The sequence below is a fragment of the Scyliorhinus canicula genome, chromosome 1 (assembly GCF_902713615.1).
Source record: "Scyliorhinus canicula chromosome 1, sScyCan1.1, whole genome shotgun sequence".
NCBI lineage: Eukaryota > Metazoa > Chordata > Chondrichthyes > Carcharhiniformes > Scyliorhinidae > Scyliorhinus > Scyliorhinus canicula.
The window spans coordinates 64,029,409-64,057,361 of record NC_052146.1 but is presented as its reverse complement, the minus strand read 5'-3'; the positions used below and the strand labels follow the sequence as shown (position 1 = coordinate 64,057,361).

General features: G+C 46.0%; 1 protein-coding gene across 4 annotated transcripts in view; it reads left to right on the top strand.

Moving 5' to 3' along the window:
- cabp1a (calcium binding protein 1a) overlaps positions 1–27,953 on the top strand; it is a 455,099-nt gene that overhangs the window by 281,232 nt on the left and 145,914 nt on the right. Inside the window, exon 1 of one of the 4 annotated variants that reach the window (XM_038791756.1) lies at positions 12,130–12,177. The exons of 2 other annotated variants lie outside the window; for them this stretch is intronic. In XM_038791756.1, the coding sequence (XP_038647684.1) occupies positions 12,145–12,177 (33 nt within the window). In that variant the 5' untranslated portion in view covers positions 12,130–12,144. Of the gene's footprint in view, positions 1–12,129; positions 12,178–12,281; positions 13,035–27,953 lie in introns of those variants that run through there. One more of the 4 variants, XM_038791708.1, reaches the window with a different exon arrangement.

The window sequence follows — 27,953 nt, the reverse complement described above, 5'->3', positions numbered from 1 at the left end:
TTTTTATTTGATTCAATTTTACAGGAAAAAAATGCAGAAACTGAAAATGTTTTCATCCTTTAGAAATTGGAGGTTCACCACATTTCGTCGAAACATTACTAGGTAAGAGAAAATGGTGGGTCGCGCAGGTCAGACAGCGTGGACCGCGAAGGTCGGCCGGCGTGGGTTGAGAAGGTCAGCTGGATTGGGTCCCAAAGGTTGGCTGGTTGGTAAAAATTGGTCCCCGGAAAAAAAATTTGAAAACACTTGCCAAATTGACCTCCTTAGTTCAAAAATAGGCTGGAGGAGATATTTAATGGTGGTATTCAAATTATCACGGTTTTAATAGACTGAGTAAGCAGAAACTATTTCCACCAGCAGGCGGATTGTTAACCAGCAGGTTCAGATTTATGCTAATTAGCAAAACAACCAGAGGGGACAACAGGTGGAATGTTTTTATGCAGCAAGTTGGTATGATCCAGAAATCATTGCCTCAAGAGGGAGATGGTGGCATAGTGGTATTGTCACTGGACAAGTAAACCAGAAACCCAGGATAATGCTCTGGGGGTCCGGGTTCGCCACTGCAGATGGTGAAATTTGAATTCAATAAAAATCTGGAATTAAAAGTCTAAAGATGACCATGAAACCATTGTCGATTGTCATAAAAACCCATCTGGTTCACTAATGTCCTTGAGGGAGGGAAATCTGCCATCCTTACCCGGTCTGGCCTACATGTGACCCCAGACCCACAGTAATGTGGTTGACTCTTAACTGCCCCTCAAGGGCAATTAGGGATGGGCAAAAGTGCTGGCCCAGCCAGTGATGTCCACATCCCATGAACGGATAGAAAAAATGTTTTTAATCCAGCAATGCAGATTAACGCTTTGCGGATTTAGGTTCAAATCCCACCCGGGGAGCTAGTGTAATTTGAATTCTGTTCATTAATCTGGAATATAAAGCCAGTCTCAGTAATGATGGCAATGAGAACTATCATCAATTGTCTTAAAATCCCCCAACACGAATAGGATATAAGAACTGATGAGGTAAGGGGGCACGGCAGACGACGAGAAGGGGAGGGGGGTCAGGAAGAAAAAGGGAGAGAGGGAGGCAGGGGCCCAGCTAGAAATAAACGCCTATCGGAGAATGTAAAACAAGAAGCTGTAACCATTGTAAATAACAAAAGACAACCAATCTAAATGATGGAAGATGACCGATGTATATATATTTTTGTTTTCGATGTATGTTCATCCTTACCTTTGTTCTGTATAATATGAAAATTCCTTAATAAAAACATTTTAAAAAATTATCTTAAAAACCCACCTGGTTCACTAATGCCCCTTTAGAGAAGGAAAGCTGCCAATGTGACTGTTATATTTCCCTAGTTATCTGCAAAGATAAAAGTTTGCTGACGATACGACCACAGTGGGCCTGATCTTGAATAATGACAAGTCAGAATACAGGAGGGAGATAGAGAACCTAGTGGAGTGGTGTAGCGAAAACAATCTCTCTCTCAATGCCAGCAAAACTAAAGGGCTGGTCATTGACTTCAGGAAGCAAAGTACTGTACACACCCCTGTCAGAATCAAAGGGGCAGAGGTGGAGATGGTTAGCAGTTTCAAATTTCTAGGGGTGCACATCTCCAAAAATCTGTCCTGGTCCACCAACGTCGACGCTATCACCAAGAAAGCACAACAGCGCCTATACTTCCTCAGGAAACTAAGGAAATTTGGCATATCCCCATTAACCCTTACCAACTTTTACAGAGTAAGAAGTCTTACAACACCAGGTTAAAGTCCAACAGGTTTGTTTCAAACACGAGCTTTCGGAGCACGGCTCCTTCTTCAGGTGAATGGAAAGGCTTGTTCCAGAAATGTTTATATAGACACAGTCAGAGATGCCCCGGAATGCGAGCACCTGCAGGCAATCAAATCATCAAAGATGCAGAGAGAGAGGTAACTCCAGGTTAAAGAGGTGTGAATTGTCCCAAGCCAGTTCAGTCGGTAGGCCTCTGCAAGTCCAGGCTTGTTGGTGGGGGCCGAATGTAATGCGACATGAATCCCAGATCCCGGTTGAGTCCGCATTCATGCGTGCGGAACTTAGCTATAAGTTTTTGCTCAGCAATTTTGCGTTGTCGCGTCTCCTGAAGGCCTCCTTGTAGAATGCTGACCCGGAGATCAGAGGCTGAATGTCCTTGACTGCTGAAGTGTTCCCCAACTGGAAGGAAACAGTCCTGCCTATTGATAGTCGCACGATGCCCGTTTATTCGTTGTCGCAGTGTCTGCATGGTCTCGCCAATGTACCACGCTTCGGGACATCCTTTCCTGCAGCGTATGAGGTAGACTACATTGGTCGAGTCGCACGAGTATGCGCCGCGTACCTGGTGGGTGGTGTTTCCACGTGTAATGGTGGTGTCCATGTCGATGATCTGGCATGTCTTGCAGAGATTACCCTGGCAGGGTTTTGTGGTGTTGTGGTTGCTGTTCTGAAGGCTGGGTAATTTGCTGCAAACAATGGTTTGTTTGAGGTTGCGCGGTTGTTTGAAGGCCAGTAGTGGGGGTGTGGGGATGACCTTGGCAAGATGTCCATCCTCGCTGATGATGTGTTGGAGGCTGCGAAGAAGATGTCGTAGTTTCTCCGCCCCAGGAAAGTACTGGACGACGAAGGGTACTCTGTCAGTGGTGTCCCGTGTTTGTCTTCTGAGGAGGTCGGTGCGGTTTTTTGCTGTGGCGCGGTGGAACTGTCGATCAATGAGTCGAGCGCCATATCCCGTTCGTACGAGGGCATCTTTCAGCATCTGTAGGTGTCTGTTGCGCTCCTCCTTGTCTGAGCAGATCCTGTGTATACGGAGGGCTTGTCCATAGGGGATGGCTTCTTTAATGTGTTTCGGGTGAAAGCTGGAGAAGTGGAGCATCGTGAGATTATCTGTGGGCTTGCGGTAAAGCGAGGTGCTGAGGTGACCGTCCTTGATGGAGACGAGTGTGTCCAAGAATGGAACTGAATTTGGAGAATAGTCCATGGTGAGTTTGATGGTGGGATGGAACTTATTGATGTCATCGTGTAGTCGTTTCAGTGATGTCTCGCCGTGGGTCCAAAGGAAAAAAATGTCATCGATGTATCTGGTGTATAGCATCGGTTGAAAGTCCTGTGTGGTGAGGAAGTCCTGTTCAAACTTGTGCATGAAGATGTTGGCATATTGAGGTGCAAATTTGGTCCCCATGGCTGTTCCGTGCGTCTGGATGAAGAATTTGTTGTCGAAGGTGAAGACGTTGTGGTCTAGAATGAAACGGATGAGTTGCAGAATTGCGTCTGGAGATTGGCAGTTGTCGGTGTTGAGGACTGAGGCTGTTGCAGCAATGCCGTCGTCATGGGGGATGCTGGTGTAGAGTGCCGAGACATCCATTGTGACGAGGAATGTTCCTGGTTCAACTGGTCCATGGGTGCTGAGTTTCTGTAGGAAGTCCGTCGTGTCGCGACAGAAGCTGGGCGTACCTTGTACGATGGGTTTCAAGATGCCCTCGATGTGGCCAGAGAGGTTCTCACACAGGGTCCCATTGCCTGAAACGATAGGACGGCCTGGTGTGTTGGCCTTGTGTATTTTCGGGAGGCAGTAGAGATCTCCAATGCGGGGATTACGTGGGATGAGAGCACGTAGGGTGTTCTGAAGGTCTGGATCTAAGGTCTTGATCAGTCTGCTGAGTTGGCGGATGTGTTCCTTGGTTGGATCTGCGGGTAACTGCCTGTAGTGTTCCTGGTTGTCGAGTTGTCGGTATACTTCTTTGCAGTAGTCTGTTCTGTTCAGTATGACGGTGGCCCCTCCTTTGTCTGCTGGTTTGATGACGATGTTGCGGTTGGTCTTGAGAGTGCGGATGGCGTTGCGTTGTGCTTGGGTGACGTTTGAGGCTGCCTTGTGATTGCGAGTGATGAATCTGGCATTGACACGACTTCTGACGGCTTGAGCATACATGTCGAGTCTAGGGCAGCGGCCCTCCGGAGGGGTCCAATTTGACTCTTTCCTTTTCGGTTGCTGCACTGCAGATCTCGCGGTCTGCTGTTCCGGTTCATTGGTCGTGTCCCTGGGTTCGCTGTCGGCCTCTTGGGGTCTGTGGAAGAATTCCCGGAGCCTCATTCGCCTGATGAATTCCTCCGTATCTGCCGCGAGACTGATGGGGTCCATTTTGGTGGTGGTGCAGAAATTGAGCCCTCTGCTGAGGACTTCGATTTCGTCTGGTTGAAGGGTGTAGTCTGACAAGTTGACAATGGATTTCCCTGTATTGTTTTCGACTGTTGTACCGGGAGAAGCTTGATTGCTGCTGGTGGTGATGCCAAGTTTCTCAAGCTTCCTGTTCTTGGTGTGCATGTAGGTGGCATAGTATTGCTGTCTCATCTGTTTGGCGGTGTTCCGCAGCTGGTCTGCTGTGTCCTGAGCGCAAGTTGAGAATATGGCCTCTCTCTTGGTTTCCAGGTTGCGTCGACTGCTGTAGAGTTGGTGTACGAGGTGTTTGAGGAGTGTGACAGAGGTGCGGTGGCAGAGTCTTTCAGCATAGTCTGTGTTGTAAGTCGACTTGAGTGGGTTTTTGATCTGTAGTCCTTTCGGGATCTTGTCTGCTTTTTTGCATCTTTGTAGAAACTGAATGTCAGTGTCTATATGCGCGATCTTCCTGGAGATCCTCTCCACTTTGAGCCGGTTTCCTTTGGACCCACGGCGAGACATCACTGAAACGGCTACACGATGACATCAATAAGTTCCATCCCACCATCAAATTCACCATGGACTATTCTCCAAATTCAGTTCCATTCTTGGACACACTCGTCTCCATCAAGGACGGTCACCTCAGCACCTCGCTTTACCGCAAGCCCACAGATAATCTCACGATGCTCCACTTCTCCAGCTTTCACCCGAAACACATTAAAGAAGCCATCCCCTATGGACAAGCCCTCCGTATACACAGGATCTGCTCAGACAAGGAGGAGCGCAACAGACACCTACAGATGCTGAAAGATGCCCTCGTACGAACGGGATATGGCGCTCGACTCATTGATCGACAGTTCCACCGCGCCACAGCAAAAAACCGCACCGACCTCCTCAGAAGACAAACACGGGACACCACTGACAGAGTACCCTTCGTCGTCCAGTACTTTCCTGGGGCGGAGAAACTACGACATCTTCTTCGCAGCCTCCAACACATCATCAGCGAGGATGGACATCTTGCCAAGGTCATCCCCACACCCCCACTACTGGCCTTCAAACAACCGCGCAACCTCAAACAAACCATTGTTTGCAGCAAATTACCCAGCCTTCAGAACAGCAACCACAACACCACAAAACCCTGCCAGGGTAATCTCTGCAAGACATGCCAGATCATCGACATGGACACCACCATTACACGTGGAAACACCACCCACCAGGTACGCGGCGCATACTCGTGCGACTCGACCAATGTAGTCTACCTCATACGCTGCAGGAAAGGATGTCCCGAAGCGTGGTACATTGGCGAGACCATGCAGACACTGCGACAACGAATAAACGGGCATCGTGCGACTATCAATAGGCAGGACTGTTTCCTTCCAGTTGGGGAACACTTCAGCAGTCAAGGACATTCAGCCTCTGATCTCCGGGTCAGCATTCTACAAGGAGGCCTTCAGGAGACGCGACAACGCAAAATTGCTGAGCAAAAACTTATAGCTAAGTTCCGCACGCATGAATGCGGACTCAACCGGGATCTGGGATTCATGTCGCATTACATTCGGCCCCCACCAACAAGCCTGGACTTGCAGAGGCCTACCGACTGAACTGGCTTGGGACAATTCACACCTCTTTAACCTGGAGTTACCTCTCTCTCTGCATCTTTGATGATTTGATTGCCTGCAGGTGCTCGCATTCCGGGGCATCTCTGACTGTGTCTATATAAACATTTCTGGAACAAGCCTTTCCATTCACCTGAAGAAGGAGCCGTGCTCCGAAAGCTCGTGTTTGAAACAAACCTGTTGGACTTTAACCTGGTGTTGTAAGACTTCTTACTGTGCTCACCCCAGTCCAACGCCGGCATCTCCACATCACAACTTTTACAGATGCACCATAGAAAGCATCCTATCCGGCTGTATCACAGCCTGGTATGGCAATTGCTCGGCCCAGGACCGCAAGAAACTACAGAGAGTCATGAACACCGCCCAGTCCATCATACGAACCTGCCTCCCATCCACTGACTCCATCTACATATCCCGCTGCCTGGGGAAAGCGGGCAGCATAATCAAAGATCCCTACCACCCGGCTTACTCACTCTTCCAACATCTTCCATCGGGCAGGAGATACAGAAGGCTGAGAACACACACGAACAGACTCAAAAGCAGCTTCTTCCCCGCTGTTCCCAGACTCCTAAATGACCCTCTTATGGACTGACCTCATTAACACTACACCCTGCATGCTTCATCCGATGCCAGTGCTTATGTAGTTACATTGTATATCTTGTGTTGCCCTGTTATGTATTTTCTTTTATTCCCTTTTCTTCCCATGTACTATGATGATCTGTTGAACTGCTCGCAGAAAAATACTTTTCACTGTACCTTGGTACACGTGACAATAAACAAATTCAATCCAAGTTCGTCAAAAACACAGTGCAGAGTTTAATTGAAGATGTTGCTCTTACAGTGTAAAATGGTGAGCTGGCCTTTTTTTTTAATTTAGAGTACCTAATTCTCCTTTTCCAACTAAGGGTCAATTTAGTGTGGCCAATTCACCTAACTTGCACATCTTTGGGTTGTGGGTGTGAGATCCACACAGACACGGGGAGAATGTGCAAACTTCGCACGGACAATGACCTGGAGCCACGATTGAACCTGGGTCCTCAGTGCTGTGAGGCACCATTGTTAACCACTGGGCCACCCCGTAAGATGGTGAGCTGAAGGCCACGCAAACACTCTGCTGACGTCACTATAGATCACGTGATGTTCTGCCAGCAGGCAGTATTACTTGAATACATAGCACCCCTCTCCCTTTACTCCTTTAGTGCAAGCAACATTTTTTAACACCAACAGACTCCAGTAAATATCCATGACATTACTTACATTATTATGTGGTTTATACATGTATACAGTCAAAGTACTGTGGATACTGGAAATCTGAATCATTAGCAGAAATTTTTACATTTGAGATAGATAGATTTTTGCTTCGTAAAGATATTAAGGGAAATGGGCCAAAGGCTGGTATACGAAGTTAGGTTACAGATCAACCATGATCTCATTGAATGGCGGGACAGGCCTGAGGGACTAAATGGCCTACTCATGTTCCGATAATAATACAATCTCTTAAGAGGACGTCTGTCTCTTTTAGGTCGTACTTGACCTTCTGGAATCTAGCTAATGGAGACTTCGGAAGTGTTTTCCCTTTTTCTTATTGATGGTACTGCTCGAGAAACTACCTCAGTCTCCTTTCTACAGTGACAGATTCTACAATTTCCTCTGTAGTAGGTCTAGGTTCCCATGTATCACTGCCCATATATTGCATACTTCTGAAGTCTCAGTGATTTCACTTCATGAAGCTAGTAGTTGACCAGTATGACATCGGCTACTTTCTCATCATACATCTGTACAGTGTAAGGTATCGGACTTGTATTTGCTGGGATGATGGTCGCTACCCACTTTTCACTTGTTGTATAGCTCCTGGCTGATACTCGTTCTTCTTGATTGAAGACTCTAGTTTTTGGGTTTTGCTCTCTCCTAGCAATCTGTGCCTGTGTTGTCATTTCGCAATCTCTGAAGTATCAGGTGGTATCAAGAGGTTAATTTATGCCCTTAGTTTCCTCTTGAAGAGCAGCATTGCTGGTGAGTTCTACATTGTAGCATGTGCGGTATTTCTACACAACATCAGAAAGTTGTTTACACGCATTGTTAACGTGCCTTGATTCCTTTTTTAAAAAAGTATTTTTATTAAGGCATAATTTTAACAATTTTAACAACAAGATATCAAAAGAGCAAGATGAACAACACACACACACAACCAACAAGGCACCTTGATGCCTTATCAGTATGTTTGAGTGACTGAACAAATTGTTTGGCCAGTCCATTCATTGCAGGATGGTACGGAATCGGTTTGATATGGTGTATACCAAACACTTTAAGTAATCTTCAAACTCATTTGACATAAATTGAGTTCCATTATGGAACTTACGAGGCAGCAAGCTTATGCTAGATCTGGTCCTGTGAAATGAGACGGAAATAATTAATGCTCTCGTAGTAAGGAATCCTCTCGGAAGAAGCGATCACAATACGGTTGAATTTACTTGTGGGTGAGAGGTAAAATCCAATTACTGTGGACGGATTCTCTGATCCTGAGGCTAAGTGTTGATGCTGTCAGAAACACCGCCGCATTTCTCGACGGCGTCAACACGGCCTCAGGATCAGCAATTCTGGCCCCTACAGGGAACCAGCACGGCACTGGAGTGGCCCACACCGTTCCAGCTGCTGATCCCAGTGTCAACTGGGCACCGCGGGGTCCATGGATGTGCAGTGGCACTGGCACCACCGCACGCATGCGAAGTGGCTCCCTTCTCCCCGCCGGCCCCGATGCAACATGGCATAGGGCTAACGGGGCCGGCACGGAAGGAAGCCCCCAGCTCGAGAGGCCGGCCGCCAATCACTGGCCCCCTATCATGGGCCAGGCCACAACGGAGGCCCCCACCCTCATGGTGGATTCCCCTCCACAGATTGCCCCCTGACCCTTCCACGTCCAATCCTGTCCAATAACTTGTAAAAGGGAATTTAAGACAATTTGCTATCAATCATACTTTAATAATAGATTATTGTTTGAACTGCTTTGTGTTTTGCTATTTCAACATTTTATGCAATTTCTATCTACTACCAATGTGGGGAATAATCTTCACTCTGCATTTGATTCTCCATTCATATCACAACTGTTCTGAGCTGTCAGTTCACAGGAACATAAGAAGATACATTTGATCGTCAGCGTCCTACCCAATATGCTTTCTGGAGTCACAACTCTGGCGCAAAATAAAAGTAGCTATATCTGAATAAATTTCTTTTAAATGAAATAGGATTGATAATGGAAGAGGTTGTTCCCTAGATTGGAGATTCTCAGTCTAAGGGTCACAGTCTCAGACTAAGGTGTTGGCTGGCCATTTAACAGAGATGAGGAGAAATTACTTCATGAAGTTATAGAGTTTTAATAGCACAGAAACAGGCCCTTCAGCCCATTGTGACTGTGCCGGCCATCAAGCACTTATCTATTCTAATCCTATTTTCCAGCACTTGGTCCATGGTCTTGTATGCTGTGGCATTTCATGGGCTCATCTAAATACTTCTTTAATGTTGTGAGGCTTCCTGCCTCTACCACCCTTTCAGGCAGCAAGTTCCAGATTCCCACCACCTGGGGCTGGTTTAGCTCACTGGGCTAAATCGCTGGCTGTTAAAGCAGACCAAGGCAGACCAGCAGCACGGTTCAATTCCTGTACCAGCCTCCCCGAACAGGCGCTGGAATGTGGCGACTAGGGGCTTTTCACAGTAACTTCATTGAAGCCTACTTGTGACAATAAGTGATTTTCATTCATTTCACCTTCCGGGTGAAAAGGTTTTCTTCATATCTCCTAAATACCACCTGCCCCTCCCTTAAATCCATGCCCCCTGGTTAATGAACCCTCGGTTAAGGGGAAAAGTTCCTTGCTACCACACTATCTATACCCATCATAATTTTATGCACCTCAATCAGGTCTTCTCTCAGTCTTCTCTGCTCCAACAAAAACTACCCCAGCCTATCCAGTCTCTCTTGATAGCTATAACACCCAGGCAACATCCTAGTGAATCCCATCTGCACCTTCTCCATTGTTATCACTTCCTTCCTATTGTGTAGGCCCAGAACTGCACAAAGTACTCCAGCTGTGGTCGACCTAGCGTTTTAGAGAGCTCTATCATAACCTCCCTGTTCTTACATACTATGCTTGAATTATTGAAGGTTAGTATCCCATATACCTTCGTAACCACCTTATTGACCAGCCTTGCTATCTTCAGGGATCTATGGACATGCTTACCAAAGTCCCTCTGATCCTCTGTGCTTCCTAGGGTCCTACCATTCATTGTACATTCCCTTGTCTTGTTAGTCCCCCCAAAATGCATTACCTCACACTTTTCAGGGTTAAATTCCATTTGCCATTGTTTTGCCTACCTAACCAATCTGCCTATATAGTCCTGTAATCAAAGGCTTTCTTCCTCACTAATTACCATACCAAAAATGTTTGCATCATCTGTCAACGTACTGACCATACCTTCTACATTCACATTTAGGTCTCTAATGTACACTACAAACAGCAAGGGACCCAGCACTGATCCCTGCGGAACACCACTGGATGCAGGCTTCAGTCACAAAATCAACCTTCAACCATGGCTCTCTGCCTGCTGCCCTGAAGCCAATTTTGGACCCATTTTGCCAAATTGCTCTGGATCCCTTGGGCTTTTTGACCAGTCTCCCATGTGGGACATTGCCAAAGACTTACTGAAGTCCATGTTGACACGTCAACTGCACTAGTCTCATTTACACACCTAGTTGCCTCCTTAAAAAATTCAATCAAATTTGTAAGACATGACCTCCCTTTGACAAAGTTGTGCTGACTATCCTTGATTAATCCTAGACTGCCTAAGTGGAGATTAATTCTGTCCCTCAAAACTTTTTCCAATAGTTTCCCTACCACTGAAGTTAGACTCACTGGGCTGTAGTTTCATGGTTTTTCCCTACTTCTCTTCTTGAATAATGGTACCACTCAGATGGTCGTAACTCTTTGGAATTCTGTCCCCCAGTGGGCTATGGCTGCTCAGTCCTTGAGTTTAAAAAAAAAAATTTAGAGTACCCAATTCTTTTTTTTTCAATTAAGGGCAATTTAGCGTGACCAATCTGCCTACCCGACTGTTATGAAAATGTCGCTTTAAGAAATGTTTGGCTGCTCATATTACTGCAGTGATGTCAGAGTGTGGGTGGAGCTGGGCTGTCTGTCAGCTTTTTACTTTCGTTTTAGGCTGTTTGCTGCAGGGTGTGTTTTAGTTTTGTTTTCAGTGTTGGAGCTGAAGCCAGACAGAGCAGGTGTACTGTTGATCTCTCTGCCATGAAAAGACTATCTCTTGATCATTTGGTGAATTCAGAATTATAAATGTTCTCAGTAGTGAATGTAAACCTAATGTGCTTCTGTTAAAATATGTTTCTTTTGTCTTCTGGATGTTGTTTGGGAAGTTATTAAGGATTACATAGTGTTGTATCCTTTGGGGGTTGTATTTGAATTGATGGTTGCCAAGATGGTCACGGTATGTTTTAAAAAGTTTAACTTGAGTTCATAGAATAAACATTGTTTTGCTTTAAAAATAACTTTTCCATTTCTGCTGTACCGCACCTGTAGAGTGGGCCGTGTGCTCCCCATACCACAATCTATTAAAAGTGGGGCAGGTGAACTCCATGATACACTTTGGGGTTCTCTAAACCCTGGCCCATAACACTACATATCTTTTGGGTTGCGGGGTGAGACCCACACAGACACGGGGAGAATGTGCAAACTCCACACTGATAGTGACCCAGAGCCAGGATTGAACACGGGTCCTCGGCGCCATGAGGCAGCAGTGCTAACCACTGTGCCACCCTAGTCCTTGAGCATATTCAAGGCTGAGATTGCTGCTTTTTGTGGATTCTGAGGGAATCAAAGGATATAGGATTGGGTGGGAAAGTGAAGTTGAAGTCACAGATCAGCCATGATCTTATTAAAATGCAGAGCAAGCTAGCCAGACCATGCAGCCTACTCCAACATTAGTCAGAGCTGTATTCCAGCTGGGAATAATGGAACAGGACTTTGGTTAAGGGGAGCAGTAGCAACCCAAAGGTCAATGAATCAAAGCTACCTTGCTCCTGAGTACATTCTTATGGGAAGGTGATATAAGATAAGTAGCTATCCCGACACGGGATTTACCCACATGTGTGTGGGGGAATCTCAGGGAGATGGGAAAGATCAATTAAGGTCAATTGTTCATTCTTAATTGACTGTCACTTCACTGAGGTGGGTTGGCAGTTATTTTACTAGTGTCGTTTACTTTGCATACTTCAAACCATTCGGGTCTTTTGCAATGTTACAAGGGGAAACACTTTGAATTATCCGAGGCAGACAATCTCTCATCAAACTCAGGATGATGAATGTCCGGCAGTATTTCATCCCGAAGGTAATCTATTTACATGAATATTGCTACTTTAATCAGCAGTTGTACCTCGAGCAGAAAGGAAATATGATCCAACCTTTACGTAAGTGGCAGTGTCTGATTTGTTTTAAATTCCGGGCGTCAGTCAAACGTAATGTAACTGGGCCAAGAGAGAGGAGTACAGATTAATGTGCCTAACATTACCCCCTCTGTGGGATTGTGTTTGTCACATGGGCGTTCTGGATGGAAGCAGATTTTTTTTTATAAAGGACAGACACTCTTCTTCCCTGTTCATCGTTCAATGTTCATCAGGGACCAACATCCGTCATTGAGACATGGTCGATGTAACATCATCATTTTTTCAAAAGGAACTAATCTGAGAAATGAGTTCTGCCATAGCAAAAAGCGACTCCAAGACGTCGCTGTTGAAATGTGGAGCCAGGAGAGGGGACTTGCAGCTGGAGAATGCGCCCCGCAGGCGAGGCTGCCGTGACCGCCTGGACTCGGATGCTGAGCGCAGCCAGTGGGAGGTGGCGGCTGAGGAGCTGACGCCCGCGGGCGGATCGGCCAGGGGAGCCGGCACCGCGGCCAGGGCGAAGGCGAGCAGGAAGCGCGGCACGGGGGGCAAGCCGGCGGGTGGCCGGGCGGAGCGGCGAGCCGGGGAGGAGCGGGCGGCCGGCAAGGTGGCTCGCTGCAGGAAGGGCGAGGACCAGGCGGCCGGCTCACCCTCCGGGCGGGAGAGGAGCGGCAGCGAGTGCTCGCTTATCACCGCCTCGCCATCACCCTCTTCATCCAAATCCAGCAAGGGGAGCAACCAGTCTGCCGACCGCCAGCCTGCAGGGCGAGACCTGAGTCCCATGTTAGACCCGGTATTCGGCCAGGTAAATACATCCCTCCCTTCTCCCAGCTCCTGGTTTGTTTGGGAATAAATGGCCAGTTTGGGACTACATGTCCAGTTTGAGAATAAATCTCCAGTTTGAGAATAAATGTCCAGGTTTGGGAATAAATGGCCAGTTTGGGAATAAATGTCCAGGTTTGAGAATAAATGTCCAGTTTGAGAATAAATGTCCAGGTTTGAGAATAAATGTCCAGGTTTGGGAATAAATGGCCAGTTTGGGAATAAATGTCCAGGTTTGAGAATAAATGTCCAGTTTGAGAATAAATGGCCAGTTTGGGACTACATGTCCTGTTTGAGAATAAATGTCCTGTTTGAGAATAAATGTCCAGTTTGAGAATAAATGTCCAGTTTGAGAATAAATGGCCAGTTTGAGAATAAATGGCCAATTTGGGAATAAATGTCCAATTTGGGAATAAATGTCCAGTTTGAGAATAAATGTCCAGTTTGAGAATAAATCTCCAGTTTGAGAATAAATATCCAGGTTTGGGAATAAATGGCCAGTTTGAGAATAAATGTCCAGTTTGGGAATAAATGTCCAGTTTGGGAATAAATGTCCAGGTTTGAGAATAAATGTCCAGTTTGGGAATACATGTCCAGTTTGGGATAAAATATCCAATTTGGGATAAAATATCCAATTTGGGCTAGTTTGAGATTAAATGTCCATTTTCGGAATAAATGTCCTGTTGGGATTAAACATCTTGTTTGGAATACATTTTTGGAATAAAATAGCCAATTTTCCCCTCCCTCACAGATATTTTTAAAAACCTCATGGTCAAATATTAATTGTGCGCTGGGAAATATTCACACATGTTTGATATTGCTCACACTAAGTGTACAGAGTATATTTAAATATATAATTGACAATGGGGAACGAGTCCGGGGCGACTCACGGGTCGAGCTATAAAGTGCCAACCATTTACGAGTTTCTCTCTACTTCTGCCCCGTGGGGTTGCAGAAACATTCCCAATCCCAGCAAACTAGACAGTCACACCGAGTGTTTATTCTGGAAATCCGCTGTGTGAAAACATCCTTCCCTTCTCTCACAGTGCGAGTTCCCCCAAACCACATTGGCTAAGTGTATCAATTGATTCAATTCTTAATGTATTCGTTTGATTTTAATGTTCTGGCCCTATAGTTCTGTGCAAATTGAAAGTTGCCTGTCACCTTTACCCTCCCTGGGATGGTGACTTGACGTGGGTTGGGGGGAGGGGTGGTCTGTGTAGGTCATGACCCTGTGATTGTATCAACCTCTCTGTAAATGATAGGATATGCACAGTGGTATCAATCTCTTCGTAATGCACACGGAACAATATTTCACAAAATCGTCAGGAGGTCAATTTAAAAATGTCAACGTGCGGCAAGTTTGGCGAAGTTCTTGGCGGATTGAGTGGTCCTTGTTCAGACTTGAACTGCGATCCCTAACTTGCACTGAAACTCCAGACAGCGATGTTTTTATTCACCTCAGTTGCTAACCTCCCTTCTGTGTGTGTGTGTGTGTGTGCCCTTTACTGGGAGGCTCCGGCCTGAGAGTGCTGCCTCCGCAGTCTCCTCTGCTCTTCAGGCAGGATGTGGAGGCTTCAGGCAGGAGGCTTGCTCAGGAAGCTGGCAGCAGCTGCTGGCTCCTGCTCACCACGCTTGCCTTAGCGCCCCAGTGTTGGGATCCAAGCTGTGAAATCTAGCGGCGGGCCAATTAAAGGGGCAATGCCTCCTGGCAAGATCGGGAGGAAAGGGGAAAGTGACAGCGAATGAGGGATGGGGAAGGAATCCAGATCCCTCACCAACTCAGTGCGGATGGGGAGCTGGACTATTTTACTGTGTAAGGCATCACTTCCGAGCACACCCGGGGTCCGCACTTGGACTTTCCAGCAGAGATGCTTGGATAGTAATTAGGAGTGGGCAATCTGGATCTGATGTTCTGGCCCCTCGTCCAATGTGCCGGCCCCTCGCCCAATGTCCTGGCCCCAACCACACCTCAGGTTGACTGTAGCGATGTCAGTGTAAAGCAAAGGTCAGAAATACAGGCTGGGATTCTCCGTTGGCTGATGCCAAAATCGGGAAATGCGGTAGATTCCGATACTAAAATCGCGGTGAGCGCCGATTTGACTCCAAATCGCTATTCTCCGTCACCTTAACAGCGGCGTCAATGCGGTTCGGAACGCACGGACAGTAAACAGTGTTTGCACGTCATTAGCAGGCCTGATTCTCCGGGGCCTCAGCGATTCTCTGCCTTCGATGGGCCAAGTTCCCAAGTTCACTTTTGCTTTTAAAAATTGTAAAACCACCGTCATGGCTGCTGAGGGAGTGACAGGGGGCACGGAAAGTATCCAAACATCGCCATAGTTTGATGACAGTTGTGCCGCTGGCTAGGGGGCTTCTGTTGGGACTGGGGGGGGGGGGCGAGTAGCAGGGAGTGGCCAGGAGGTGGGTTGTGGGGTCGTGGTGGATGGGCATGGAGCACCATTGCCGCAGCTGGCCAGGAAGCCATGCAGCTGCGCACTCTGCTAATGGCCTGCTGTGACCTTAAGGCCATGGGTCGTACAAGTGTCCCCCCAGGTCACCCCCCTAGGTACCCTCTGGCCCCAGCCAACCCATCAGCTGTGTGGACATGCTCCAGCATGACCAGTGCCATCTTGTTGGCTGGGATGAGTGTGTGTGGATTGTAATGGGTATATGCAGCTGCAGCTTGTCAGCCTCCCGCTTGTCAATCACAGACCCGGTGAATCCCGCACCGTTTTGCATTGGAATTGATTGTGTTCCATGTGGTGCTGGTGCTAGCCCCTCCACAGTAGCTCAATCGATCCAGGTTCGGTGCCAGTTCTTCTGTCGTGAAAGTCCACGGATTCTGCATTGGTGTCAGCATTTAGTTTCAGAAACGGAGAATCCCACCCACAGTATTAATTGACAGACTTCACTGCAATGAACTGTGTCACAGGGAGAGTAAGTCATCAAGCAAGTTTAGGGAATTTTGATGAAAGTATGTCAGATCAGTGGTCATTGTCCAGCCAATGTCTGTCTCTCGGTGTACTGTCTGCAGAATCAGTGAAATCCAAGGTCACCTTAGCCGCACAAACGGCTGTCTTAAGATTGCTTTCTTGTAATGAATCCATCATGCATCACTTAACCTAGACAAACCTGGGGAAAGCAGAGGGCGACTCATATTGCCACAGTCACTGGGTAAGGCGAGGCAGGCTAGCAGTAGAGGTAAATTAAACCGTCCCTCTCCATATAGGTTTAAGGTGTACAGTTTCAAGAATTTCAGTTTGATTTAGTCTGCAAGGTGCATACTGTAGCCATGTTACGGTCTTGTGAGATACTGTCTATTCATTTTGAGGAAGGAAATAGATGGCAATACAATGATATGGGCAAGTTTACCACTGATCATGTGAAGTGGTTACTCATTAGCCAGAAATTCACCTTTCTTCATAAGACTGTTCAGGATTTTAAGTACTTTTATCAAGTCACCCCTCACTCTTCGAAATTCCAACAGAAACAAGTCCAGTCTTTCTAACTATTCCTCATAAGACAACCCTCTCATTCCAAGTACCAATCTAGTAAATCTCCTTTGAACTACCTCCAATGTATTTACATCCATCCTTGACCAAAACTGCAGTGTATTTGAGATGCCTCGCCATTGCCCTGTATAATTGAAGTATAACATCCTTATTTTTATGTTCAATTCCTCTTGCAATAAAGGATAACATTCCATTAACCCGTCTTACTTGTGGATCCTTCACACTAACTTTGTGACTCGTGCACTAGAACACCCAGATCCCGCTGTACTTCAGAATTCTGCAGTCGTTCTCGGTTTAAGTAATATTCTGCTTTTTTATTCTTCCTGCCAAATTTAACAACTTCACCTTTTCCCATATTATGCTCCATCTGCCAGATTTTAACCCAGAGTCCTGTGGCAAGTAAGTCACCTCCTGCCTCAGAGCCTGCTTACCATGGTAGAATATCCTTCCTTTTCTACACATCCCATACCCCTCCCTCTCCCGTCCCAAACCACCATACTTTTCCCCTTGACCTCCTTTCCCACCCCATCAACCTCTGGATTCAAAGGATAATTACTGCCAACTCAAGTGCAATGCCACCACCAAACATCTTCCCCTCCACTGTCCTTTCAGCATTCCAAAGGGACGGTTCCCTCCCTGACACCCTGGTCTGCTCCTCAGTCACCCTCAACACCCAGCCCCTTCCCACCGCACCATTCCATGCAAATGCAGGAGACATAACACCCGCCGTTTTATCTCCTCTCTCTTCACCGTCTGCCTTGCTAACACTCTTTCCAGGTGAAGGAGCAATTTATGAGCCCCTCTTTCAATCTAGTTTATTCTATTTGCTGCTCACACTGTTGTCTTTCCTAAACTGGGGAACCAAATGCAGATTGGGTAACTGCTTTGCAGAACACCCCTGTGCAGTTCACGGGCATGACCCTGGGCTTCCAGTGGCCTGTCATTTTAATTCTCCACCTTGCTCTCACACTGAATTCTCTGTTCTTGGCCTGCTGCACTGTCCAAATGAAGCTCAACTGAAGCTCGAGGAAGTGCACCACATCTTTCAATTAGGCACTTTTACAATCCTTAGGGCTGAATATTGAGTTCAACAATTTCAGGCCAATCTCTGGCCCATTTTGTTTCCTATGTTTTTTGTTTTTCTCTTATTTATTATCAGTGCACCTGCTCTGGTCGCATCTTTTGTTTTATTTTGTCTCATCACCATTCTCTTTGGTCCTGGAAAATTTCTCCTTCCATCCTATCACAGATCTTCCTTTGTCCTAAACTCTCTCTCTCTCTCTCTCACTCTCTCTTCCCCCCAACCTCCCCCTCGCCCCTTCCCCCCACCCCTTTTCAAAACCTATTACATTTCCGACTTCTGATGACAGGTCACAAACCTAAAACATGATCCCCGTTTCTCTCTCCACACATGCCATCATTTCATGTATAATTTCTCCTGTCCCTGTTTCTCAGGGACTTTGCAATTCATACACTCAAACACTTAGATCTCTCTGCACTTCAGAATTCTGCAGTTGTTCTCCATTTAAGTAATACTCTGTTTCTTTATTCTCTTATAAAAATCAGATTACATTTCTGTCCAGTTTGCTCTCATAGTCTTAACTTTTTAATATCAATTTTTGTATGGACTTTTGCTGGTTTCTAAAACATTCCCAATCCACTGGTTTCTAAAACATTCCCAATCCATTGGTTTCTAAAACATTCCCAATCCTCAGAGTTACTACTATTCTTTTCAAAATTAGAAGTCCCTTCTTATAATCTCACGTTATCTTTAACCTGCTTAGTAAGCCATGGCTGGATGATCTTTCTCCCTGAGATTTCGATTTTCAATGGTATATATTTTTATTAAACATTGTAAATTGTTTCTTTAAATGTTCCCCATTGTTTTTTGCTACAATAGCTTTTAGTTTAGTTACCCAATCAACCTCAGCCAGCTCTTCGCTCATACCTATCTAGTTGACTTTGTTTAAATTTAAGATCCTTCTTTGTGATAGGAATAGGTTGCTTTCAAACTTAATGTGATATTCAGTTACATTATGATCACTATTTCTTTGTGGATCTCTTACAGTGACATTACCATTTAATCCTGTCTCGTTGCACAATATTAATCTATAATATCTTTATTCCTAGTTGGTTCCACAGCATATTGCTCCAGGAAACTGTTGCGAAAACTTTCTATAAGTTCATCTTCTAGACCACCGTCACCAATTTAATTGGTCCAGCTATATAAAGTCTCCTAACAACATGCCTTTGTTACAAGCTTCAATAATTTTGTGTTCAATGCTTTGTCCAGTGGCAGAACTACTGCTAGAAGACCATTAAACTATTCCCATTGGCATTTTCTGAACCTTGATTTTCCTAATCTCCATACTGATTCTATTTCCTATTTTTCTGAGCCAACATCCTTTCTCATGAATGTCCTGATATCATCTTTTAATATCAGAGCTATCCTTCTTTTTCCATTCTGTCTGACTATTTAAAATGTTGTGTGACCTGGAATGTTTCTTTACCAACCTTGGTCACCATGTAACCATGTCTCTGCCATGGTGCTTAGATCTAAACCATTTCACTTTTCATATTGTGGATACTCCATGCATTCACATAAAGTGGCTTTAGTTTTTTTTTTACTATCACCGTTAAACTTTTTTGCACTATTACCATTAAACTCTGTCCCTTCCTGTCCCACACATCTAGAGATTTTTACCCACATCAATATACTTTTCTATTACCTCAACTTTTATCTTCAGATTTTAAAACTCCCTTCAACTGAGCCCTCTTCCCCCTCTGTTAGTATACAGCAATGTTCTCCATCTCTAATCATATTTGCTGGTGCACTCTTAATTTGTATGCTCTGTCCCTCCCTGTCACATTTGCCTGCATCACTACCCTGGCATTACTGCCTTGTCCTTTCTCTCTAGCTTTCCAAAGCTCTCCTCACATGAACATTCCCATCCACTGTTTAGCTTAAAGCCCCCTCCACAGCCCTAATTATATGACTCACCAGGACAACTTGCCCCAGCACGGTTCAGGTGAAGACTATTCCAATGGTACAACTCCCTCTTTCCCCAGTACCACTGCCAGTTCCCCATGAAACAAAACCCATTTCTCCCACAACAATCTTTGAGCCACACTTTTAACTCTCCGATCTCATTTACCCTATGCCAATTTGCTCCTGGCTCAGGTAGTTATCCAGAGATTATTACCTTTGTGGTTCTGCTTTTTATTTAAGCCCCTAGTTGCTCACACCCACTCAGCTGAACTACTTTCTCAGTCTTACCTATGTCACTGGTGCCCATGTGGACCACAGTGACAGGATCCTTCTCCTCCTACTCCAAGTCCCTCTCCAGCCCTGAGGAGCTGTCCTTCACCCTGGCACTGGGTAGGCAACAGAGCCTTTGAGGTTCAAGTTCACACCAGTGGAGAACAGTATCTATTCTCCAGCTATACAGTCCCTACTATATCTGCATTCCTTTTTATTTCCCCTACTTAAATGACCCCTGCACCACAGTTTGTTCATCCACTTTGCAGTCCCTGCTCTCATCCACAGATGTAGCAAGAATCTCAAAACTATTGGACAATTGCAGCGCCCTATTGCTACCTTCTGGATCCTCACTTGCAGTCATACACTTGTGTTCCTGACCATGGACCAGATGTGCCTAGTCTCTATGGTTACCTCCTGGAACAAAGTGTCCAGCTGCTTTTCCTTCTCCCTGATGTCTCACAATGTCCAAAGCTCAGACTCCAGCTCATCCACTCAGAGTCCAGGTTCCCCATGATGTTGCCATAGATCAAACTGGTGTCCACCAGCCCTCCACATGCTACAGCTGCAACACATCACTTGCTCTCTCTCATTGTTATTACATTTTATTTAACTAATTATGTATAAAGTTTAGAAATATCACTCAACTGTCATCTGTAGTTATATTAAGTAGTTTAACTAGTTAAGCTATAAATTCAAGGCAAAACCTATACCTCTCCCAATACCAGTTTAAACTACTGACACACATCTAGAGTGTTATAATCTTAAAACTTACCAACCCACAATCACCTATCTGCTCAGCTAATTAATAACTTTGAACAGTTAAATCTGAAGAAAGTACAAAAAGCAGAAGCTCCATCCCCTTGTACACCAAAGACCCAATGTAGCACTCATTCTTTGTTGGCTCCACTCTCTGCTCCCATTCAGTGTTGTTATAAAACCCATCTGTTTTTATAGAGAGTTGGTGACTCGCGTCCAATTTGCAACTGCTTAGTCAGCTTCCTCCTGTAGAAATTAACACCTAGTTAGACAACTTCTTTCCATTGATAGACAGATAGTGCCACTGTCAGGCAGCTTCTGTTAAACTGGGGGACACTGGAAAGGCTGGATTTACTTAAGGTCTATAAGTCACCAGGATCAGATCTGATGCAACGGAGGATACTGACAGCAATGAGGCTGGAAATTGTAGAGGCATTAGCCATAATCTTCCAATTTCCCTTAGATACAGGGTGTTGCCATAGGACTGGGGAATTACAAATGTTGCACCTCGTTCAAAAAAGGTGTGACGATAAACCCAGCAACTACAGGTCAGTCAATTTAACCTCATTGGTAGGAATGTCTCTTGGGTAATTGTGGGTTAATTAAGGAAAGTCGGTACAGATCTTCTAAAGGCAAATCCTGTTGAGCTAATTGAGCTAACTTGATTGAGTTTTTTGGTTAGGTAAAAGGAAACGCTGATGAGGGTAATGTACATGACGTGATGTATATGGATTTTTAAAAGCCATTTGATAAATTGCCATATAGTCAGGTTGTCAGCAAAGCCCATGGAATAAAAGATACAGTGGCAGAATGGGTGAAAGGTTGGCTGAGTGACAGGAAACAGAGAGTACGGATGAACCATTGTTTCTGGGACTGGAGGACTGGAGATTGTGGTGTTCCTCTGTGTTGGTATTAAGACCACTGCTTCTCTTGATCTATATTAATGATGTTTACTTGAGTGTAAGAGCACAATTTCAAAATTTGAAGATGATACAAAGCTTGGCAGTAGAGGAGGCTAGCGGCAATCGTCAAGAAGGCATAGAGAGGCTGGTGGAATGAGGGAACATGTGGCAGATGAAATTTAGCACAGAGAAATGTGAAGTTATTTATTTGAGAGGGAGAATGATGAGGAGGCAATATAAAACAACGTATATAATTATATACGGGCTTCAGGAACAGGGAGCCCTGGGAAGCAAATGTATGCAAAACATTGAAGATGAAAGGACAAGTTGAGAAAGCAAGTTTTTTTTTTTTAAAAACCTATGGGATACTGGGCTGTGGAATTTAGAAGCTTAGAGTACAAAATCAAGGATTTATGACGAACCTTCAGAATCCACTGGTTCAGCTTCAACTCGAGTACTTTGTCCTCTTCTCTCGGCTTTTTAGGGAGGATGTAAAGGTGTTCGAGGTGGAGCGGCAAACATTCACAGGGCTGGTTCCAGGGATCAGGGATTTATGTGGATTGAGTGGAGAAGCTGTGGCTGTTCTCCTCAGAGAAGGAAGGTTACAAGGAGGTCTGACTGAATCCCGACAGTGCAGAAGGAGACCCTTCGGCCCATCGTGTCTGCACTGACCCTCTGAAAGAGCATCCTACCGAGGCCCACTCAAAATCATGAAAGGTCGAGATGGAATAGACGGGGGGGGGGGGGGGGGGGGGGGGGGGGGGGGGGGGGGGGGGGGGAACAGTCCCCATTCGTAGAAGTATCGAGAACCAGAGGTCACAGATTTAAGATGAGTGGCGAAAGAACCAAAGGCGACGTGAGAAAAAAAAGTCTTTACACAGCAAGTGGCTGGCATCTAGAATGCACTGCCCGACTGTGTGGTGGAAGCGGATTCAATTAGAGCTTTCGAAAGGGGATTGGATAATTATCTAAACCAAAAACATCTGCTGGGCTACTGGGAAAAGGTGGGGAAATGGAAGGAACTGAGAATGCTTTTGCAGAGAGCGAGCATCAGCACGACAGGCTGAATGGCCTTCTGTGCTGTAATAATTCTGTAAAATGGAGGAAGGGCTTACAGGCTGACCAACAGTCCAGCAGGCTGCAATGTGAACACTGGTTCCCTGTAAAGTGGCATTTGGGGTTCCTAACTCCATCATTAGGAGCTGTCTTTTCGGGGATAAAGGCCTGCTGCTTGTTTCAGGCCTCAGAAAGTTAGCACAGGCCGACTGGTGGAGTTAACCCATTCCTAGGTACCAGCTGGTTTGCGGTCCACAATTTGAAATTCATCGAGGAGTTACAAGACAAGGAGAGAGAGAGAGTTCGAGAAAATGTAAGAGGAGTGGTGGCTAGAGGGTTGGTGTGGTAGCCCCTTGTACCTAAGTATTAAATTAACATTTATCACATAATATATAATGACCTGCTTCTTTTTCCAATTGGCCCTATAAAATGCTCAATTCTTTTTATTGTGTTTACTCCATCTGTTCCCTCGAGTGAGGAAACTGAAAGAGGCGGCAAATGTGGGTTACTTTAAAGGATCACAATTTTAGGGGTCTTCTGTCACAGCTTGTTGTGATTTGCCTTGACCATAAAATTATAGAATCCCTCCAGTGCAGAAGGAGACCCTTCGGCCCATCGTGTCTGCACCGACCCTCTGAAAGAGCATCCTACCTAGGCCCACTCCCTCACCCCATCCCCATAACTCCACCCAAACTTTGGACACTAATGGGCAATTTAGCATGGCCAATTCCCACCTAACCTGCACATCCTTGGACTGTGGGAGGAAACCGGAACACCCGGAAGAAATCCACGCACTCACGGGGGGCACATACGTACTCCACACAGACAATCAATCACCCAATGTCGGAATCGAACCCATGTCCCCAGGTCTCTGGCTGCTAACCACTCTGTGACCGTGCTGTCCCAGGATTGTTAAGGCACTGTGCTAACTCAATGTAAGAGCAAGATGCCTAGTTCTTATTTGGCCGAGGAAATTGCTGGAGGACTGATGATCATTCGGAGTAACATCACTGATGCTGGCTCAGGATACCTTGCCTACAAGCCAGAATGCTGTTGTTAAAGGACTTGGCCACCTAGAAGGCAACTTTAACCTAACGGGGTAAAGTTTGGTGGGTTTCTGAGCAGGCAACTGGTTAAAAGCTGAAACTGCCAGAATGCCTTCCGGTCTTAACCTAAGCCTGGGAAAATTTCATGGGTCGAATGGGCCCACTATTTAATTGTATAAACTGCTCAATTTCTGCTTTGTTAACCTCGTATTCTGAAGCTAGTAGTGTGCAGCTTTCTTGGGTTGCCTGGAACCTGTCAGGGAAAAGAGAGCAAGAATAAGACATAGAAGCAGAAGTCAGCCATTTGACCCATCGAGTCTGCTCCGACATTTAATAAGATCAATAAGATCATGACTGATCAGATATGATAATCCTCAACACCACTTTCCTGCCTTATCCCCAGATCCCTTGATCAAAAAATTTGCCTGTCTCAGCTTTAAACATGGTTAACGACCTAGCCCCTACAGCTCTCTGCGGGAAAGAATTCCACAGGTTCACTACCCTCTGACAGAAGAAATTCTTCCTCATCTCTGTTTTAAATGGGCGACCACTTAGTCTCTGATGATGCCCTCTGGTCCTAGACTCTCCCACAAGAGGAAACATCCTCTCAGCATCTACCCTGTCAAGCCCCTGACACTCTGATATGTTTCAATATGATCACCTCTCATTCTTCTCAGCTCCAATGAGTACAGCCCAACCTCAACCTCTCCTCGTAAGAAAATCCCTTCGTACCTGGGATCAACCTAGTGAACCTTCTCTGGACTGCCTCCAATGCCAGTATGTCATTCCTTAGATAAGTGGGATTTGACAGGGGTGAGCAATTATCCGATAAGAATGGTTTTAGATGCTGAGGCCTCTTAGCTCCTCCCTTGCCTGGATTTCTATGATTCTACAATTGCAAACTTTCCTCTTTATCCTTGCTTATGTGAGAATGGAAAATGTAGCTGTCTGTACGTAGAACATAGAAAAATACAGCACAGAACAGGCCCTTCGGCCCACGATGTTGTGCTGAATTTATGTCCTAGATTAAGAACAAATTAATCTACACCCCATCATTCTACTGTAATCCATGTACCTATCCAATAGCCGCTTGAAGGTCCCTAATGTTTCCAACTCAACTACTTCCACAGGCAGTGCATTCCATGCCCCCACTACTCTCTGGGTAAAGAACCCACCTCTGACATCCCCCTATATCTTCCACGCTTTACATAATTATTCTCAACTCTGCACTCTGTACATGGACCAGGTGTCCTGGTCAAGTTCGTTTTTATTGCTAGTTTCAAAACCATTTGTTTTTTGGAAGGATGGGATGTACGGTCTAAGGCACAAAAACAAAATCCAGGAGAAAATCAAATAGGAAAATGCGGAGATCATTGTTGGAAATCAACTCCAAATCTTAATAAAACAAGCAAGAGACAAACATGACGCAGTTTAGCTGCATGACAACCAACAATTATTTACACAGTCTACAGAGATTTTTATGGTCCTCAGTGCAGTTTCAGAAGCAGTAACATAATATCATTTTCCATGATTACAAATTACGTGTCAAGTTATCTCAACAGTACATTGAGATGTGCTCTGCAAAATGTTAAAATTAATGTTTGAAGTAACACATCATCATCATGGTGGAGTATAACATTTTTTCAAACATCTCTCTGATGTCTAAAATGGTTGATGCTCAGGTTTAAATTTGGGATATGTCCCGTGCATTATGTTTTCACCAATGTACTGCATGTATCCATTTTTTGCAAATGATGTTGCTGTGGCTATTATCAAGGATTTTTCACGTGCTCCCACAACCTTACAGATGCGATGTGCACAGTGGATCCACACGAGATCATCTTATCAATCGAGTCTCAGGGATGACAACGGAATTTGGGGAGGAGTTAAAGAGGGAAGAGCCTTTTGCTCATTTGTTTTTGGGGTATGGGCGACGCTGGCAAGGTCGCTGAAGATGGTGGCGGGATTTGTCCTTGAGCTGCTGCAGTTTGTGTGCTGATGGCAATTCTTGATGTGTGTGTGTGTATGGGGGTAGGGGTGCCACGGTTAAGTGACTTAGGTGAGGAAAACCAGGATATTGACCCCGTGACCATAAATGAACAGCAACATGTCGGAACTTTATGTTATTTGGATGGCAACTTGGTGTTCCTATGATGATGCCTCTTGATAAGAGGTGTTGCAGGGGCTCGGAGATGCTGACAAAGTAAGCAGGGTTATTTCAGCAAGCAGGAAACCTTCAGCTCGTTTTCCATATTGCCTGATTCCCATTGGTAAATTGGAGAATTACAAAACCAGGCATATTGCGAACGGAATTTTATTATCGATTGGATTTAACAGAAAAACCTGCTCGTTGAGTCAAATTGACAGTATTAACACTGCTGTGATCGGTTAGTATTAGACAACAGCAACTTTATTTTATATATGCACATTTGAGGTAATGAAACATCCTATGATACTTCACAGGAGAATTATGAAACTGAACTCAAAACTGAGCCATATAAGGAGATATTGGGTCAGGTGAGCAACAGTTTGGAGGTAGGTTTTGAGGAGCATCTTAAAGGTAGAGAGATGTAGGAAGAGAGGGCTCAGCCAAAGGCCGGGCCGGAGAATCCCCGCGACTGGCACGAATCACGCCACGCCGCCCCAACGGCGGCACACGATTCCCTGCAGAGCGGAGAATCGGCACCATTGGCACTGGCGTGGCTGGCGTGGTGCCGGTCGTGGGCCACTGTATGCAGCCGGCCCGCCGATTCTCGGCCCGGGATGGGCCGAGCAGCCATCGTAAAAAAACCGAGTCACGCCGACGCCGTCTACACCTGCCTCAGCGGGCGGGAACTCGGCGTGGAAGGGTCAGGGGGTGGCCTGTGGGGAGTGTCCGACCCTGGGGGCGACCTCCGATGTGGCCTGGCCCGCGATCGGGGCCCACCGATTGGCAGGCCGGCCTCTCTGGCTGGAGGCCTCGTTTCTTCCGCGCCGGCCCTTGTAGTCCTGCGCCATGTTGCGTCAGGGCCGGCGCATTGAAGTAAGGCACTGTACATGCGTGCGTTGGCGCCGGCGCCACTGCGCATGTGCGGATCCCGCGGCACCCTGTTCGCGCCGGGATCAGCAGCCGCTCCAGTGTCATGCTGGCCCCTTTAGCGGGCCAGAATTAGTCATCGGGTCGGCCCGTTCATGCCGTCGTAAAATGCAATGGCATTTACGATGGTGCAGACACTCTGCCGCAGGATTAGAGAATCCCGCCCAGTATTCTAGAACTTGGAGCCTCAGCGGCTGAAGGCATAGCCACCAGTGGTGGAACTATTACAGTTAGGCTTTTCTTCATCACAATATTGGCCAAAGTCAAAATGACCTACAAATATTTTAGCATCTATTCAACTCTCGAGCATTGTGATTAATGTCTCAGAAGTTGGGTGAGTTCACAGAATTGTTATGTGTAGTAGGAGGCCATTGGCCCATTGTGTTTGCACCAGCTCTCCAAATGAGCATTATGACTTTGTGCCTGTCATAATCCTCACGGGGCCCATGGTGAAACCATTATCCATCTCCCTGTTGGACTTGTGGAGTAGAAGCTTCCACAGTAGGGGGCCGAGGCCCACTTAGCTGTGGCTCGTTAAACCAATCATAAAACCAACCCGAGCAGGGACCGGTGTGTTGGTTGTCCCAACGGAGGCTGTGATTGTAAATAGTTACTGGTGTGGGCAGACTTTATGTTTAAAGGAAAATAAATCTTCATCCTTCCTACCGTTGGCTTCTTTGGCCATTAAACTGGCAACGAGGACTTGGTTTTCAAGACACCAGCCTCTCCGAATGAGTACCGTGCACCAACGTGGGAGTTTAAGTTTCAGAAATGCTGTTATTGGTAAGTTAGACGCCTTTAACATGAGTCTGGAAGATTGGGGCCAATACGTGGAACTTCTTTCAGGCGTACTTCTTTCAGGCCAAAAGGCATTTTGGGGGAAGACTGGCAAAATGTGAGTCTCCGGACAGTCTGCAAGGCCCCGACCTCTGGGATTGTAAAGAGCCTTACCTACCCAGCTGCACCAGATTCCAAGTTCTGTGATGGGTTGGTTGCACTGGTGGCTGATCACGATGATCCAAAGCCATCCGTTATAATTCAACATTATAGGTTCAACACGGCTGTGCGGTTGGTAACTGACCTTTTGACCTGCCTCAGGTGACTGATGGAGCGCTGCAAGTTTGGGTCATCCCTTTCGGACACATGTTGAGGGATAGGCGTGTTTGTGGAAAAAAGTACAGAACCAGGCAAAGGAAGCTGTTGGCAGAGCCGTGTTGGACATAAAACAGGCCATTGAATTAGCATTATCCCGCAAAAATGCAGAGAAACGGGTACAGGAGTCCATGGACTAT